General features: G+C 36.8%; 1 protein-coding gene across 3 annotated transcripts in view; it reads right to left on the bottom strand.

The window, feature by feature from the left end:
• Window positions 1-19,967, bottom strand: part of LOC150088835 (RNA-binding protein 5-like) — a 405,596-nt gene that overhangs the window by 156,889 nt on the left and 228,740 nt on the right. For all 3 annotated transcript variants that reach the window (XR_016546742.1, XM_090369695.1, XM_090369696.1), the window contains 2 exons: window positions 18,621-18,848; window positions 2,367-2,409 (listed from right to left, as the gene is read on the bottom strand). Coding sequence is in view for 2 of the 3 variants with exons in the window: in XM_090369695.1 (XP_090225821.1) it covers window positions 2,367-2,409; window positions 18,621-18,848 (271 nt within the window). In the remaining variant the exon portion in view is untranslated. The remainder of the gene's footprint in view (window positions 1-2,366; window positions 2,410-18,620; window positions 18,849-19,967) is intronic.

Raw genomic sequence — 19,967 nt, forward strand, 5'->3', positions numbered from 1 at the left:
TATCACCAGTGGATTGACACTGACAGAATCCATACTGGTGATCAGGTGGAAGATTTCTAGATAGTTTAAGAGTTGGTGGTTAATTGATTTCTCCATTAATTTAGAAATAGTAGAAGTAAGTGCAAGGGACGATAATTTGATGGGAGGGATTTGTCACCCTTTTTAGGAACTGGCTGGATATAAGCAAATTTCGAAGCAGAAGAGAAACACTAGTGGAATAAGGAAGTGTAACAAGGTGACACAGAATAGGAGGAAGCTCAGGAGCACAGGTTTTGAAAAGAAGTAGAGAAATACCACCAGAACTTGGCACTTTCTTTCTTGGCATTAGACTTCAAAATTCTGACATCCTTTTGATGGAAGACCATGGGAGGCACTGAATAGAGTGTACTGGGAATGATAGGAGGTGGTTTACCAAGATCATCGATACATGAGTTAGAAGAAAAGTAGAATGCTAGCAGGTAAACTTTATATTATGGAATTGTCTGGTTTTGACGGAAGTGGGAGCAGAGATGGGCAAAAGTTGCAGCCAATAACTTTGACGAGAGACCATAATGCTCAACTACCATCTGGACAAGATGCAAGTTTTCTACTATCAGCCTGCTCAAATTCTAGTTTGGACTGTTTACTAACTGCTTTACAATTGTTGCAAGCTTTGGTGTAGGCAGAAAATGAGCCTAGGATTCTTACCTTGAACAGTCTTGGCACATTTATTGTTGTTGTTGTTGTTTGGTTTTTTAGGAGCATTAGCAACTAAGGCCATATTGCTCCGGGAATATGCGGTGGTCATTCCCTTGACCTTTCCGCATCCTCTGTATTTGGTGGTGATGGGCTCGAACCCCGGTCTAATCAAGGAGCGTGTGCTATGCACTGCTGCTCCTTCCCACCTGGGGCACCTCTGTAGCCAGGTGGGAAGGAGCAGCAGCAGTGCGTAGCACCCGCTTCTTGATTAGACCGGGGTTCGAGCCCGTCACCTCCAAATATGGAGGATGCGGAAATGTCAGGGAATGACCACCGCATATCCCAGAGCAATATGGCCTTAGTTGCTAATGCTCCTAAAAACCAAATAACAAACAAACAAACAAACCTTCCCACCTGGCTACGGAGGAGCCTGCACATTTATTGAAAAAGCAAGGTTTAAATAAAGGACAAGATTTAAGGTGGAGTGTGGAATAAAGGATTTCACCCCTACAAGACTAATTTCACTGGCACAATCTGAGCAAACATTATATCAGAAGATTTGAAACAGTAATCTGACAAAGGATTTGAAAGAGACAATCATAACAACTTGGTGGTCTCTTCTCAAATCTTGCAAATCATCCCATTCTGAATTCTTGTAATGCTGAACAAAACAAAGTTGGGAATGACCATGAGAGAAAGGCTTCATTGTAGAAGAGACCATCACCAAGTTGTGATCTGAGTTGCCTAGAGGACCACTCACCTTGACCATGTACTTAGAGGGTTGTTTATGAGAAAAAGATCAAATGAGTTGGCTTTGTGGTTAGGATGGTTTACACTCTGGTACAACCACCAGGCCAGTAGAGTTTATAATAAATCATCAATACAAATGTTAATTATATTTAGCAGTCATGGGCTTGAACCCTGGTCCACTCAAAGAATACACATATGCCATATTTTAACCTAAAAATAAAATATTTTTGGGTTAAAATGTAGCATACACATGGGAAGAATATAACTGGCTCCTTCACATAATGTGGCCTCCGCAATGCCCCCTGCATGCACACTAACTTGGACTCACTCCAGACATTATCTGGCTGAGTAGGCAGCAAGATTATATACTAGCTGATCGACATACCTCCTAGAGATTTGGTCCACTAGAACACTCAGAGGATCTGGCTGTCACAGACTGACCGGACTCTGCCAAAATTAGGTCCACTTGACTTGAGTGTCACTTTATGCAGCCAATGTACAAATGGCATGGGAAAGTAAAGGCATGGGAAATTAGCTGCTCAATTCTGTTGGCACACTGTGAACTCTGTGCTATTAACAGCAATGCTTAATTTTTGTTTAAAGATTGGTACACATTTCTATTTGTTTTTTGCTTGTGTTCAGGATAGTTTATGTAAAGGAACAAACTTCTGATAAAATCTGACTTTTGTTCTGATTTCCAGCAAAGCCCAAAAGTGTTTGCTTTAGCTATGAATTCCAGACTTTTACTTTTCAACTATTATTTACAAGTTTTTGGTATGTTGAGGATTTCAGACGCTGTCATTTCTCAACATTCTGAAACTTACACCACACTGAATGCCCTCCCTGAAATACAGGTGGCAGCTAATGTGCTAAAACAAGCAATCCCAAGAAATAACTCCCCAACCCCAAATGTTTTCAAGCATTGTTCATTTACTTACCTATTCATAGCTGTCAATGATCGCTTTGCATAAGACACAGTCACTGCAAAACAAAGTTAGTTATTACTATTATTTAAGTATTTCAATTCCTAATTTATATTGGTTATAAAATAAAAAACTAATTAAAGAGATATATTATGCTGCTGAAAAATATAATTATATTATATATATATATACCAGGTAAGAAGACTAACATACTGACCCCATTATCAGTTAATACAAAGTTACAAATGCTGAATAAATCCAACATTCCAAAATTCAAAAAGTAGAATTAAAAAATGATGATTGGTTTTAGATAAATTATAACATACGGTTCACCTGCTCTAGCGTCAAAGAACTATAACTGAGTTATGGGTTTAATGCTCCTATTCTTTGTGGTGACTAAATATTCCTTTAATCTGAGATATATGCATATAGCGATGTAAAATGTTTAGAATAAATACCAGGAAACCAAAATAAATGCTGAACCCTCTAGTAAACCCTATAAAACTGAAATAAAAATTTATTATATGAATTTTTATTTGGGTTTTATTTCCTTAACTTCTCAAGGATCAAAAAAAAGTAGTGAATGAACTTATAAATTGCAACAAATGGAAAGTGGTTTCGAGGTGTAGAAAAGTTCCCATATTCACTTTCATCACTTTACCATAAGTCTCTTCCTGCTTCACTTTCCACCTACAGGATGTCATCCTTTGATCTGTCCATGTTGTTTAATAAGCACCATTTTAAACCTAAAGATAAATGATTTAAATAACTGTTTCAGTATGCAGTTCTCATTTACAAAAACACACTCTGGCTTTTTTCATATAATGATGGTGATAGCCAATTAATTCTTCAGTATAATTTGTGTGAAGCTTTTCAACCAATGGAATAGTTCATTGTATAACCCTCTATACCACAGAAAACTCATCTGAAAATCTTGTATAGAATCACAACCATTACTTTTTCCAAGACTTTCTCACTCATAAATAAGCAGTGCTTTTTTATTCTTTAAAATGGCTCCTGAAAAGTGAGATCTATTATACTAAGTCTATACCACTGTTTTAACCCTTACAAACTACAAGCCAAATTCAAGTAATGTTCAATCACTGTTATAAAGTGGTACAAAAACAAACAACACTATTAAATTAGCATTACCACACTTACAGAATCATTAAGAAAATGATGCATCAGTTCTGAGTATTTTTTCACACTACACTGGTGAGTATGGTGTCATTAAACACATAAGACATGGCAGTTCATTGTTTAAGCAAAAACATTCAATATGTGATCCTTGTCGATCAAAGACCATTTACAGATGTCAAAATGAAGTTCACCCTAACTGCAGGCCATAGTTTCAACTTTCGATGCTTTGATGGTGTATGGATTATTCCTATATTCACTATTTTGCAGAACAGAGCAGAACAGAACGTAAAATAAAATGGGGGCCATGTTAAAGCTGGTTTAATACTAAATACATACAGTAACCGGCAATACAAAAAGCTTTCGTGCTTTATGTAATCCTTCATCAGTTAACTGCTGGACTGAAAGTTTTAGGAACGTTGTTGTTGTTGTTTGGTTTTTAGGAGCATTAGCAACTAAGGCCATATTGCTCCGGGATATACGGTGGTCATTCCATGACCTTTCCGCATTCTCCATATTTGGTGGTGACGGGCTCGAACCCCGGTCTAATCAAGAAGCGTGTGCTACGCACTGCTGCTCCTTCCCACCTGGCTACGGAGGCGCCTATTTTAGGAACGTAGAACGTAAGAGCGTGTGATGGCAGTCATGTACAGTGAACTGCATGATGCAACAACTAATCGTTGGAAGTTAAAGCCTGTGATGTATGGGAACGTTGTCAACGTTTGTCAGTCATGAGAATGGTTGCTTCAATAATAGGATGAACACGAAATCCTCTGTTTCTGTTGACAAAAGTATTAGAGCACGTGATGTGCAGTGATTCCAACCAGATGCGGCGTCGGTAATGGTGGGACTGATCGACAACCATGACATCGCAGCGTGGGTTAATGTCATGTCGAATTGACCAGAAGTGCTCGGCAATGGCCAAGTGTTCATTATCTGCTAAGCAAATGGCTCTTTCATGTTCTGAAATATGTTTCCCAAGTCTTCTGCAAGTTTCCCCAACGTAGTATCTAATGCAGTCACAGCAAGAAATGCAGTAGATTAGCCCACTCTGTAGTAAGATGGGAATGGATGTTTACACTTTGGAGATGAGGGATCACAACTTCCTGCATAGGAGTTGTACGCACCTTATCTGATGAGATTTTAGGACCCTAGAAACCTGCTGTGAAAGGTTTGGATAGTATGGCAGTAGAGCGCACCCCCCCACGTCGGACCTTTTGGTGTTGCTACGTGGATAATGTGTTTGTAGTCATTCCCAGGGATTCGGGCAACTGACTCTTAGACCACCTTAACTCTCTGTCACCTTTCATAAAATTCACTAAGGAACTAGAGTCGGGCAATACCCTACCATACTTGGACACCCTGGTCTGACGTGATGGCACGCACTTGAGAACAACAGATGAGAGGTGCACAGAGATTGCTAGGGTCAAAACAGATCTCATGAGATGTGGCTATCCCACCACTACCCTAGACAGGTGCGACCTGCAAGCTCGTGACCACGTAGTGACTGACAGGACCGTCCAAGGTAATGACTCCACCCCGAGCGCCTTTATCCCATACTACCCAAATCTTTCAAAGCAAGTTTCTAGGGTACTAAAATCTCATGGGATAAGGTGCATACAACTCCCAGGCAGGAAGTTGCGATTTCTCATCTCCAAAATGAAAACACCCATTCCCACCTTACTACAGAGTGGGCTAATCTACTGCATTTCTTTCCATGACTGCATTAGCTGCTACGTCGGGGAAACTGGCAGAAGACTCTGCAAGCATATTTCAGAACATGAAAGAGCCATTCGCTTAATGGACATAGAACACTCGGCCACTGCTGAGCACTTCTGGTCAACTCAACACGACATTAACCTGCGCTGCAATGTCATGGATGTTGATCAGTCCCACCATTACTGACGCCGTGCCTGGTTGGAATCACGGCACATCACATGATGTGCTCTAATACTTCTGTCAACAGAAACAGAGGATACTGTGTTCATCCTATTATCGAAGCAACCATTCTCACGGCTGACAAACGTTGGCAATGTTCCCATACGTCACAGGCTTTCTTTAACTTCCAACGATTAGTTGTTGCATCACGCAGTTCACTGTACATGACTGCCATCGCACGCTCTTAAGTTCTATGTTTCTAAAACTTTCAGTCCAATGAGTAACTGATGAAGGGTTACATAAAGCCCGAAAGCTTTTTGTATTACCGGTTACTGTACGTATTTACACATATTCTGTTTTACAGTTTATTGCATGTATTTAGTATTAAACCAACTTTAACTACAACCCGTCATTTTATTTTACTCTCCATTCTGCTCTGTGCTGCAAAATAGTGAATATAGAAATGAATCCAGAGCGCATAGGCCTTTTTATTTACGGATTATTCCTATACACCAGGTTTCAAGAATCCTCAGACGAAACAATCAAAGATTCAGATATGATGAGTACAGCAGCAAAGAACATCTAATCCAATATTGTCCAGGGTTGGTGATCAGAGATTACTCTATCATAAAAATTATCCTTCACGAAATGAACTGCATTTATGATATTTATTCTTGTTCCATCTTTGGAAACTTGTCTTGAAAGAGTATTCTTCACTAACTGTGCTGCCAAGGCAGACCAGTCCAATTATTCCAGCTGATGTACTGAGCATCATAAAGGGTGTGGCTATTAAATAACAAGACTGGATGCAGAGCCACTACACACTGAGTACCATGTGAGAAACAAAAGCATAACAGTTGACCTTGAACTTTTCCAAAGTTGTCTGCCAAGTCAGGTTCCAACATGCTCATTCACTTTGCAGTGAGACAGGTTTTCATTACCTTGTTTTGGCAGTTTGCCAGAAAAATAACATACAAAAGAATCTAATAATGAATCAACCTCAAATTTTTAGCAAAACTAAAGAAAACACCAACTGAAAGTTATGAGTTGTTAGTTCAAGTTTATGGGGAAGGCACTATGCCAAGAGCTTTCATTTTTGAATGGCTGTTGTTTTGTTTTTAGGAGCATTAGCAACTAAGGCCATATTGCTCCGGGAATATGCGGTGGTCATTCCCAGACCTTTCCGCATCCTCCGTATTTGGTGGTGACGGGCTCGAACCCCGGTCTAATCAAGAAGCGTGTGCTACGCACTGCTGCTGCTCCTTCCCACCTGGCTACGGAGGCGCCTTTTTTTTTTTTTTGAATGGCATATTAGATTTTTAGAAGGAAGAGAGAATATGGAAGATGAACAATTAGGCCCTACAATATCCGTGAAAACTGATGAAAGTGTGGACCGGGTAAGGACAATAACTAGAAGTGATCATCGTTTTAAGCATTAGATGTTTAGGAACTACCCCAACCTTGTTTGATTGGTAACTTGGTACAAGGTTATTACCGTGTAGGCCAAGATTTCTGCAGCTCTGGCGAACGCTAAGTTTTTATATACATTTAGTTGTTTTACTGACTTAATTGTTATACTAATTATTTTCAATAAGTAGCTTTATAGTCCTAGTCAAGCTCCTTGGTTTATTTGAATTCAGATAGCGATTTTGAAAGTTAACACTTAGAGTCCGTAGATCTTACTGTTCACAACTAGAAGCCATTGTTATACAATACGGAATAGCGTAACGTAAATCCCGAACTTCATAGCATAAGGTTAAACATAAAAGTAAATAGTGACACACGTGCCACTGTATTAGAAATCTGTTAGATTAGTATAGTATTATCAATTAATCAGTAAAATTTATCAATCTTATTAAATTCCATTGTTAATTAAATTATACTTAAAGACAATCATGACCCAGACTAGAGCAGCAAAGCAGCGAGCACAAGTAGCGGTAGTACTGTGGCTCGCGGGAGAACTGAAGGGAATGATTCTCCAATGCATCACAGTAAAATAAAATGTGCAAAATGTGAAATGTATGCATGTCTAGAACAGGACATGATCTAGCCAAGGTGGATGTCTTTGTGTGTGCTAGGTGCAGAGACTGTGAAGAAATTAGGCATACTGTTGTACACATTGGCACTAATAACCTAAAGAGTAAGAGATCTGCAGTTTACTTAACAAGTGCAGGTAATTACTGAAAAAAAGTCGCAAGTTAGGGTTAGATTTGAAAGTGTCCGCAATTCTGCCCAGACATGATAGGGAGTATATGATGAGAGCCTTGTCAATCAATTTGGCTCTTGAGAGGTTTTGCAAGTTTCGTGGGGCAGAATTTAGGGTAGATGCCCTCAAAGAAATTAATATTAGGGGCCCATTAAGCCCTCAGCTGCCCAACTCAATGCCAGAGCTCACTCCTCTGCATCAGGAAACACAACGGCAATCTACAAGGCAGAATGCATGGTCTCACAAGAACTAGTTATTGTCAAGGAGACAGGGAATACATTATGCAAAAAGGATATGTGGAACAGGTCAAGGGTATGTAGAGGAGATAGCATCTTTTAAGGGCACAAAAGGTGATATTGTTGTACACATTGGCACTAATACCTTAAAGAGTAAGAGATATGCAGTTTACTTAACAAGTACAGGTAATTACTGAAAAAAAAGTCGCAAGTTAGGGCTAGATTTGAAAGTTTCCGCAATTCTGCCCAGACACGACAGGAGGGAGTATATGATGAGAGCCTTGTCAATCAATTTGGCCCTGGAGAGGTTTTGCAAATTTCATGGGGCAGAATTTTTTTCAGCATGGTCTATGCTTTCTAACAGGACAGACTGCTTCTACCGGGATGGGATACACTTAAATAGAAAGGGTGCAAGAATATTTGCTGATGCTATTGAGGCAGTGTTAGGTGGGTCGGAAAACTGCTGGCTTGAGGAGATTCACAGACTAAAAGAAGCCGCATGCAGAGGCGAAAGTGATTCTTGCACTGCTTCTATTGTAATGAGCAGCAGCCTAGAGAGCAAGTTGATAGTGATTTCAAGAGCAGCTGGGCGTCATCATGGAACAAGTAAATACATCGGCTTTGTCAGGGTCACGAAGAGTAAGAACAGTCGCGTGTACACTTGCATGTACACCAATGCTAGAAGTATAGTAAATAAATTTGATGAATTCAAAGTGCTGATCAAGGCATCAAAGGCAGATATCGTTGGGATATCACACAGATATAAGCAGTGCAGAATTGGAATTTGGGGAATAGAATGTGCACAGAAAGGATAGACAGGGTAGGAAAGGAGGAGGGGTTGTGCTGTTAATTAAGAAACACAAAATCTAAGGAGGTGCATCCAGTTGACATGGGTGGACAGTGTAATGTTGAGTCTGTTTGGTGTGACCTAAACACTGGGAAGTAAGCAAATCCTTAGCCATAATTATGGGAGCATCCTTAGTCAGGGGAGGTTCCCATGGACAGGAGGTGTGCAAATGTATCCCCAGTTCACAAAGGGAGTGCAAAGGGTGAAACAAATAATTATAGACCTGTTAGTTTAACTTCTGTTCCGGAGAAAATAATGGAGTCACTGGTTAAAGAGGTGATACAGGATTAACTAGATAGGACTGCAGTAATATTTCAGACACAGCATTGGTTTGTTAAGGGGAAGTCTTGTCTGACCAATTTGATTGGATGCTACGATGTGCTCACTAAGGAACTAGATGCAAAAAATAATTTTGATATCATATACTTGGATTTCTGGAAACGTTTTGATACTGTTGCACATGGAAGACTGCTGTACAAATTGGAGCGGTATGGCATTGAGTGCAAGTTGCTTCAGTGGATAAAGGGATGGTTGAATGGGAGACAGTAGAGAGTGGTAATAAATGGACACTACTCTACGTGGACTAATGTTATTAGCGGAGTTCCCCAGGGTTTGGTGCTGGCCCACTGTTTTTCTGTGTATTTATCAATGATATCAATGAAGGTATATCAGGCTTAATGTCCAAGTTTGCAGATGATACAAAGGTTGGCATGGTTGTTAATGACAGTAAAGACAGTATGCTACTGAAACAGGATCTAGAAAAGTTGGGCAGATGGGCTGAGCAGTGGCAACTGAAGTTTTAACATTGACAAATGCAAAGTGCCCCATATGGGTAGCAGTAACCCAAGAGAAACATACCAACTGTATGGTACACATTCATGGTGAATGAAAAAGACCTGGGGGCAATTGTGCAGACAGATATGAAGTTTTCTGAGCAGTGCACATGGGCTGCCAGAGCAGGTCATGGAGTTTTCTCAATGATAAATACGAATTTTGCTAGCAGAGAAATGGGGGGGGGGTGATTATCCCTTTGTATAAGGCAAGTCAGGCCACACTCTGAGTACTGTGTACAGGTCTGGAGGCCACATTTTAGAAAAGATAAAGAGTTGCCAGAATGAGTACAGAGAAGGGCAACAAGATTGGTGACAGGAACAAAGGGGTGCACTTACAAAGAAAGGCTTAAATTCTCAAGTTGCAGCATCTGGAGACTAGGCACTTGCGAGGTGATCTGATTGAGGTGTATAAAGCCTTGAATGGTTTGGTCAGGCTCAATGCTGACAGGATACTTCTGCTTGCTCAGATTAAGAACCTGAGGGGGCATATATTCAAATTGAGGAAAGAAAGTTGTAGAATAGATTTGCAGAAGTTTGCCAGAACAGATTTTCATCTGTTGTTGTGGAAGTTGATAGCTTAAATAAATTTAAGGCTGAACTAGATAAACATTTGAAGCAACCGGATGGGTGAAATGGGAAGGCGTTTTTTTTTATTATTATTATTATTTGGCTGATGCTGCATAAGCTTGCTTTCTTCCATTGTATGACTCAACTAATGCTAATGCTTGCATCAGAACTCAATATGGACAAAGAAACAGACAAATTTTAACTGAAAATTTAGGCATGAGAAAAGTGCGTGCCAAGATGGTATCAAAAATTTTGAATGAAGATCAAAGAATGCAAAGGCTCCAAGTTTGTGAAAAAAAATTGAAGATTTTGCAGATTTTGAGTACTTTAATTACTTGCAATAAAAGTTGCTGTTTCAGTACAGCCTAGAAACTAAAAGGCAGTAATGCAATGGAAGAAAAAAACAATCCCCCAGACCAAAAAAAGCAAGAATGACAAAATCAAAAATGAAAACCATGCTTGTTTTCTTTGGGATTAAAGAAATTATTATGCCTGAATACATTCAACCAAATCTGACTGTCAGTCAAACACAATACACTGAAGTTCTGACAAAGGTGTGAGACAAAATTCAAAGGAGGAGACCTGAAATGTGAAAAAAACTATTGGATCTGCCACCAAGACACTGCTCCAGCACACAACATGCTCTCTGTTCGCCAGTAATTAATCGGTACAGGCCGACCGGACTAGCCGGATGGGTAAAGTGCCTGCTTGGCAACCCAAAGGTCACGGGTTCAAATCTCGCCTCGGGCTTGGATCAGAGTAGAAAATGCAAAAACCTTGAGAGGTGCAACATGGCCACAGAAGCAGATGTGCCAACAACAACAACAACAAAAAAAAAAAAAAAAACACGGTATAGAGTTACTATTTAACATTTTTAAAAAATAGTTAAATAGTAAAAAATAATGACAATTTATTCTCACTAGATGTTACCTCGTTATACATGAATGTAAACATTGAATACACAGATATTATTTGGGATATATTAAATAGTAACTCTATACCGATTACTTATACAAAGCTTCCTATTAAAGAAATTTTTCACTTAAGTAAACTGTTAATTGAGGCCAACTATATCACCTTTCGAGTAAGGCCAAAATACTTAGTGTCCAATGTAATTATATGCGACTATTAATTGCAGAAACCGTAGAAATTAAATTACACAAGAATTCTGTTAATGTTCGCTGGCCATATCTGATCTCAGATTCATCGGGTTTTACATGTATATGCGAAGACAAATAATCCCCATTTAAGTTTCATGTTCACCCCTATTCAGTCATTTTTATTCCTGTGATCACAACATCTGGTCGAAAAGCATTGTCAGCTTCAGGAAGCAAAATCGTTTTGCAATTTTTTTTGTTACATTCTTTTAATTAATTTTGTTAATTTTTAATTGTGTTAAATTGATGTTTAATTGCATTAAATTGTGTTCAATTGATTTTTAATTATTTATTACTGTAATGTAAGATTTTCAATTTTTTTGTTTTAATTTCTGGAGAGTGTTCTATGTTTCGTTTTAATATGGAAGTGTTCTATGCACTATACTGAGGTAAACTTCTCTTATTATTTTTACACATAAAAGAATTATACTTCTCAATTAAAATTTTTGGGTGCTAATATTTATTACCTTATCAGTGTGAACCTTGACTTTGAAGAAATGATACCAAAACTTTGAAATTAATTTCTCCCTTATGAAGATATAATTGCAGATTTTCTTCCAAATGTGATGTCAACAATCTTGCCCTTTTTTGATTTTGATATTGTATATTAATGAAAAAGCACTTTCACACGTGTATGTTGATCCAAACATAGAAAGTACTTTGAATGCTTCTCTTTGTAATAAAGGAATTTTTTTTAATTCGGAAGAACCCCAGAATTTTAAAATAGTTTTGTGTTGGAAAAGACATTTCAGAGCTAAAGACAACTGCATTATCAACAAGTTCTAACTTGGCAGCTGCTACTTCATTTTGAGTGAAATTTTTTTCCAAGTTACTGATTTCAAAATTTCTGTAATTTATTGTTAATTCAAATTTTGGGAGGTGCTCTTTCAAGTATTCAAATCTTTCTTGGAATTGGTCACTAAGGTCTTTGATTACATTCATTACGAACAATCGGCACTCGCCAGACGTTTCCTCCAGACATTTTTTAAGAGTAGGAAAATTAAACGAATTTTCTTTTAAAACTTGAAGTTTTTTCTCAAAGAGAGTAATCTCTTCATATAAAACTACCACAAATTTATCTTTTCCCTGTAGCCTTAAATTTAACTCATTTAAATGGCTGAAGATGTCAACCATGAATGAAAGTGTAATCTTGAAATCTTCAGTAAAAATTTCATTAAAAAGGTTTTCACTGCTTTCTATTAGAAAAGCTTTTACTTCTTCAAACACCTCCCAAATTCTGGAGTGCCTTTACATGACTGAGCCCGCAAACCTCTGTATGGATAATAAGATCAGAATGCAGTGCTTGAAGATCTTCCAAAAATATTTTTATTTTTTTGGAAGATTTTTCCCTAAATACGCAATAAGTCACGTATTTAGGGGTTTAGCAATAAATGGTTGATGACTTTACCAATGACTTCAAGACATTCTATTTCTTTTTGATCTTTCATCCCGGAACACAAGTCCTCAATATGAATCAAACAGCGATAATGCACAAAATTAAGTATCCTTTCATCTCTATTAAGATAAGCAATAAGGCCTTTGTTTTTACTTATCATGGAAGGTGCACCATCGATAACAATTGATAAAAGTTTGCTCAGATCAATTTTGTGCACTGTGAGGAATTTCATTGGTGCATCGTATACATCTTTTCCAGTTGTATGACCAATAAGCGGCAAAATAGCCAAAAAATCTTCTTCACAGCTGCCATCATGCTGAATCAAACAAAGCACAAGTTGCAATATGCCCGAACAATCAGTCAACTCAAGTACCAATGAAAAAAATACACAACTTTCGATTCTACCTAATAATTCATTCACTGAATATTACATCTGCCGTTTTATGAACTTGATTTGAAACTGTATCATTACTCAGAGGAATATTTTTGCTGGAGCTAATTAAGGTAGCTTTGTTTCTCTGGTAAGACCCTAGCAAGCACTTCTAATGATGACATTACACAATTTTTTATTATTCCACCACTAGTGTAAGGCAATTAATTGTTTGCAATTATATTTGATAAAATAAATGAAATTTCATTTGCTAACACTATACTACTATTAGCTTGGCCTCAATTTAAAATATTTTTCTGTCTTTCAAGTTTATTTTTTTCTTCCTGAAGTTTAGATTTTGTATATCACTAAATTTGAGAAAAGCTTCATGAAAATTCCTATGGCATATTTTGTATGGTAATGTCTTTCACGATTCGACTTCCAATAGCCAGCCAAACAATCCTGACATAATAAATAAATTACACCACTTACAGTACTATTATCTATTAACAAATAATCATATTCCCAAGAGGACTGAAATGCATACTTTTTAATTTTTTGTTTCTTTGCATTTGGAAAGTGTAGGTCTAAATCAGACAACTGCAAAGGTAGCTTTGATGCATAATTTTTTTCCCTCATCATCTTCATTCCTTTTTTTTTTAAAAAAACTTATTCATTTTGAAAGGGTTTAGTAACTTTAATTAAATCTGTTAAAAGAAAATACATTTAAGCATTTGCACACAAAATCAAAAGATTTCTTACTATAACACTTTCATCACCGTTAAAGTCAGCACTATACATATACAGTACCTATTGTAGCTGGGCAATTGAGTGAAACCCAGTAGAAACCTGTTCTAATCTGTTAAAACCAGAAAGTGAGAATCACATGAGGCAGTATCCTAGGTCTGTAGCAACACTACAGCAACAATGACCATACTCTCAACAAAGTATTTTGTAAAAATTTTTCTTACTAAATAAATGTCAAATTAACAATAATTAATAAGAAAAAATTTTAAGAATACAGTGAAACTTCTCCTAACGGACACCTCTTGTTAACGGACATCTCTCTACAATGGACATTTTCAAATTCCCCAACTCACCTCTATTGGTTTTAACGTGTTTGCAGCTTCTGTCTAGCGGACATTCTCTGTAACGGACGCGGACAGGCAATCTGCACTGTTTCGTTCAGATTAGCACTTAATATGATCTCCCCATAACGGACAGCGGGCGAGCTTACGGCCCTTTTTCTAGGAACTTTTCTTCCACGTATTGCCTCAATCGTGTGTTTATTTTCTATTTCCGATTCTCTGAATTTTATCAAGGTTTACGTCGCGGTTCTAAACCCTTTTTCAAGAATTTTAAGGCACGTGTAAAACTTCTGATGAATTCGGTGTGTGCAGGGAGGGGGTGAATATGGTCGGCCTTTCGTCTTTTCAGTTTCAGTTTTGTTCAGTGTCGTGTGAAGTGCACAATGTCTTCTCGTAAACATTTAACTTTAAACGATAGTCAAACTCATTAATGCGTATGATCGGCAAAAATCGCAATCTCGCTGTAAAATTCAAAATCGGGAAGACGCAGGTAAGCGACATCCTAAAGGGAAAAAAATTAACTGCTCAAACAATTTTGGCAACATGTAAATGATCAGGTTCAAAAATCATTCCCGAAAACTGTTGGACTTCAAATTTGTCGGGCACGTGCTAAAAAAATTCCCATTAATGGGCCTATTATTAGGGAAAAGGCTTTGGCGGTTGCGAAATCTATGGGAGTAAATGAGTTCAAAGCTTCTGATGGCTAGACAAGTTCAAAACTCGGCATAAAATTTCTTGGAAAACCGTAAGTGGTGAAGGTGGATCTGTTGGTACTGGGGTTTGGAAACCCTCCAAACCCCAGTATCAACAGATTTTTGTAACAGAGTGGACCGTCAAATTGGAAGATTATGTCGTCATTTTGAAGCTAAGGATATTTACAACTGTGATGAAACAGGGTTGTTTTTTTAAAGCTCTTCCTGAAAAAACAATGAGTCTAAAAAACGAAAAGTGCCAGGGCGGAAAAATTTCTAAGGAACGCTTGACTGTACTATTGTGTACAAATATGCTGGGAGACTTTGAACAACCTCTTGTTATAGGAAACCCACAAAATCCTCGTTGTTTCAAGGGCATAAAGTTGAATCTTTTGGATGTTGACTGGAAGTCTAATAAAAAAGCGTGGAGGACACGAGATATCATGAGCGAATGGATAAGTCACTTTAACCAAAACATGATTCGTCAAAACAGAAAAATTATTCTTTTCATGGATAATGCTGCATCTCACCCGCACACTGAATTGTCCAACATTCAAATCATTTTTCTGCCACCAAGACATCTGCAGAGTGTCAGCCCTTGGATCAAGGGATAATAAAAAATTTTAAACTTCACTACAGAAAACGTGTTTTAAGACATCTCATTGCAAACATGAACGATGTAACATGTGCGAGTGACCTTGCAAAGAAAATCAGCATCCTAGATGCGATTCAATGGATTTCCTCTTCAGTAAACGCAATTAGAAAACAAACTGTCGTGAACTGTTTTGTAAAGTCTGGCTTCTCAAACGCAAAAATTGAAGTTGTGAACAGCAATGTGGAGCACCAAGAAGAACAAGAACTTCAACATCTATTGATAATGTACGATACTTCCGCTACAAGTGACCCTGGCTACAAAGATATAGACTCAAACCTCACTACAGAAGATGGTGCTCTAGATATCAACGACATTATCATCGATATTTTTCAAGAAGTTCCTCATGAGGATGAAGAAATGGAAGGAGGTCATTCTGTAGAAGAACATATTAACGACGAACCACCGATGAAAATAGAAGAAGCGCTCATACAAATCAATCGTTTAAAAATGTTTTTCGCCGCTGAAGAAGATACTGAAGGACTTTTCGATGGTTTCTTCACTTCAAATGTTGAAAACAAAATTATCAGCTGGAAGAAGGTGCGGAAGAAAATAAGTGATTACTGTATGTATTTTTCTTAAGATAAAGTCATAATATGCATAGCACAATTGTATGTATATTATTTACAAAAATACTGTGCAAAATCTGTATATATTTTAATTTAATTTTACATTAAACGTTTTTACGATTTTTCTTTCTTTCTTTTTTTTTTTTTTTTTCTCCCTCAGACTTCTTGTTAGTGGACACTTCTCTGTAACGGACACATTTTCGTTCCCCATGGCTGTCCGTTAAAGGGAAGTTTCACTGTACCATCAAAGTGACTGTTTTTGATTGACTTTGGCTGTTTTTCAGATTTAAATGTTGCAAAATATATAATTTTCCACCAATCACTAACAAAAGAAATCATAAATTCTAGGGGATATAAAAAATTTTTTGATTGCATGTGTTTTTGATTGCCTTCGTTCAGTTTGTTTTTAGCTATTAAAAAAAACTGATTGGTCAAAGTTAAAATCATATAGGGCTAACTGTGACCCCTATAATTTTAATTTTGACCAACAACAGAAAAACGACTGTTTGATAGAAAAATAGAAATATTAGTCTAAAAAAATTTGTAGTCAAAGTTAAAATTTATGTGTGTATAACATTGGCAAAGTTATACTTATTGGTGCAAAAGGTATCTCTAAATTTTATTTTTAAGAATACTTTTGTAAAACTCTATAAATTTGCAAAAATTTTCCACATATTCACTAAAGAAACATTTAGTTAACTAACCAAAATCAACAAAAGCAAAAGGGCTCAAAATTTTGTTTTTGTAAAAAGAAATTGACTAACTATTTCAGTGCCAAAGTACCAGCTTTTTGTTTTATGAATTTAACAAATTAAACATCACTTTTATAACAAGTTACTGCCCCCAGAGCAATGTGAGACAAGTATTCTAACTAAAATTGGAGATTTTGTACCAAAAATTGCTCATAATATGACTATTTTGAAAAAAAATCTATTATCATTTATTGGTTAATGTTTGACTGGTGGTTAAAGTCAAACTTTGACAGTATTAATAAAATTGAATATTTCCAAGAGAAACATCGATAACAGTGCTTTTTAAGTGTCAAGTTTACATCATAAATGCAATGGAGGCAAACAACTTATAAAGCCATTTTCATTTTTCTTTCCAAGAAGGTTGGAGAATATCTCTTACAGAGGTTTTTGATAGAACAAAGGTAAATCAATCAGGTGGTCACTTGCATGTTTTCTGTTGAGGTCGAGTTCTGTGTCCACTGTAAACTAAATTCTACGACATTATTAACTATTCTATGAAATAGCGATCCCACACTATTTCATAGAATTTGAGGCATTGGGTGAAAAAATAAGGATTTTCTGGCGAAAATTGGCATGGATTTTTGTACAATATCTCAGAAAGTTGAGAAATAGAACACACCTTTTTTTAAATACAAATATTTATATATAAAGTTTTAAGCTTAAGCAAAGGTGCTTGCGATCACCCATTTTAGGATTGGTCACAAGCGAAATTTATTTTTTAAAGAACACAATGGTGTTCATGAGCACCAGGTTAAGAATCCTTGCTGTAGAATATAATGAAAGCATAAATATAAAATGCCTTGATATAGCTTTGATTGGTGTTGTCAGCCAAGGTGACATTAATAAGCAAAAAATCTTAGTAATGGTGGTGAACATAGTGATAACATAATAATAATTTCCATTTATTCTCTGAATAGCCAAGACCAGAAGAGTTTACAAATTTGTTGTGACTGCTTAATATTGAATTATGAAAGGCAACTATATTTTCAATGCTCCACTTCACAATGGGCCATGCATTTTTTGTGGTGAGATACAGGCTCGAACAAGTAACCTTATTTGTGGTTATGCATGCTACCCAATTGGACAACGGCCAGCCTGTGAAGGGAATTTGCAGAACAGTTTCTGATAGTGATGTTATACACAGTAACAGTGTAGGCACTTATTCATGAAATTCTATGCAACAAGTACAGTTGGTGATTGCAAAGGGTTTGGCAGTCAGTCAGTGTTATCATTAACAGTATGCTTGCTAAAACTTCACTGTTAATCATATTAACATGCTCATTCAAATTAATCTGCAGGCAATCCTAACAGATACTGCTAGGATATTTTTAGGTGAAGAAGTGTGACTTCAAACTATTCAGCAATGCTGAAAGCCAAAATACTCATGCATGGTGAGCAGAAAAGTACACGAAACAGTCGAGAAAAAATTGAACATGAAAGTTAGCACGTGCTGACAATCTCATATTAAGAGATAACTGGCCACATATTTTTCCAAATGGCAATCAATGTAAAACACTATAACTTCAATCTTTACCTCTTACTGGGGAGAAAAATGAAAAAAGTAAAACAATTTCAAAAAATATTTGGTGCCCTCTATTACTGTGATTTCACACCTGCCAACTTTTTTTATTTTTATTTAATCTCGTAATGTTTTATATTTTGCCTTATATCACCTTTATCATACTTCTACAGAGGACACTATTTTTTAATTTTTGAAAGGGTCTCACACCAATAATTCATTATTGGTGTGAGACCCTTTCAAACCAATAATGAACTAGCTTTTTGCTTTTGCAGTTGGACTAAAAAGGGACAGTTATTATAAATAATAGTAACAAAACAGCAATATAAACAACAATTTTAAAACTAAAGCAAGAACTTTTATTTAATACCTTGTCTTCCGTCAACATAGAACTGTCCACCCATTGACAAAAGTAAGTCATGGAGCTGAGTTGCTTCAGAAGTAGAATGAAGTTCTACGAAACAGAACCCGCGAGATGTATTAGTAAGATGATCTTTAGCTACCCGCAAACTTTTAATTGGAAGAGAAGTAAGCTGACCCAGCATAGCCAGTATACGTTCTTCAGTTGTTAATATATCCAAGTTACGAAATAAAAGAGCTAAAACAAAAGTTTGAGGACTGCTTAGTTAATGTACTCTTAAAATATTAATAATTATAATAAAATGTATAAATATATATATATATATATATATATATATATATACACACACATAGTTGCCAATTTTTGAATTTCAAAAAGATGGACATCAGTTAACTGTAAGCAGGAAGAAATCTGATTTTTTTAAAATCCATACACTGGTATTAGATCTTGAAATTCATTTTTTTCAAAAACATATGATTTTATATTAAAATGCACAGAATTTGTTTACCAGTACAGTATGCTTTCACACAGCTGATTACTTAGGATTTTTATCTTTGTGGATTTGTTTCAAATGCCTGTTAGAAATCATATGATTATAACTGCTTCAAGAAGCAAGTGTTGCAGACTTTGTTGCTCTCTTCAGGAATTTTTAAATGAAATGCTACTGGCAACCAAGTAATAACAATGGCCCTGCTGTCAAGTTTTGACAACAGGGCCATTGTTATTACTTGATTGCCAGTAGCATTTCCAAAGTTTCAACAGAAAGAGAAGATCTACAGTGCTTTTTTTTTTTTAATTAAAGCTTCCTTTTTAATCTAGTGTCCTTGGCTAGGGAACTTCCAGTTCCCCAGGACACTAGGTTTAGTAGCATTTTTATGTTTATATATATTACTAAATACATATATATTTTACTAATTTTCTAGAGTGATACTGAGTACTGGGGAAAACACTGGTGGGGCATCTTTATACTGACAAATATGTAAAGAAATTCAATGTTTTAGTTAATATCAGCAGTACTATGCAACTATTTGTTCTCCAAAGCTGGAATTACAGACGGGAACAGGACATGATACAGCCAAGGAGGATGTGTTTGTTTGTGTGTGCTGGGTGCAGAGAGTGTGAAGGAATTAGGTGCCAACTCAGTATTCTGATGGGAGTTTATGAGAGTTTGAACAGTAGGGCAGATGGCCTCGAAGGGATTAAAATGAGGTCCATCAAACTCTCAGCTGCCCAACTCATTGCCAGAGCACACTCTTGTGCGTCAGACAACCCAGTGGCAATCTTCAAGGCAGAACGTGCTGGTCCCAAAGGAGCTAGTTATTGTCAGTGACCCTATTGTCATGGAAATGGGAATTA

The sequence above is a fragment of the Mastigoproctus giganteus genome, chromosome 3 (assembly GCF_048544385.1).
Source record: "Mastigoproctus giganteus isolate SK-2022 chromosome 3, ASM4854438v1, whole genome shotgun sequence".
Classification (NCBI taxonomy): Eukaryota; Metazoa; Arthropoda; class Arachnida; order Uropygi; family Thelyphonidae; genus Mastigoproctus; species Mastigoproctus giganteus.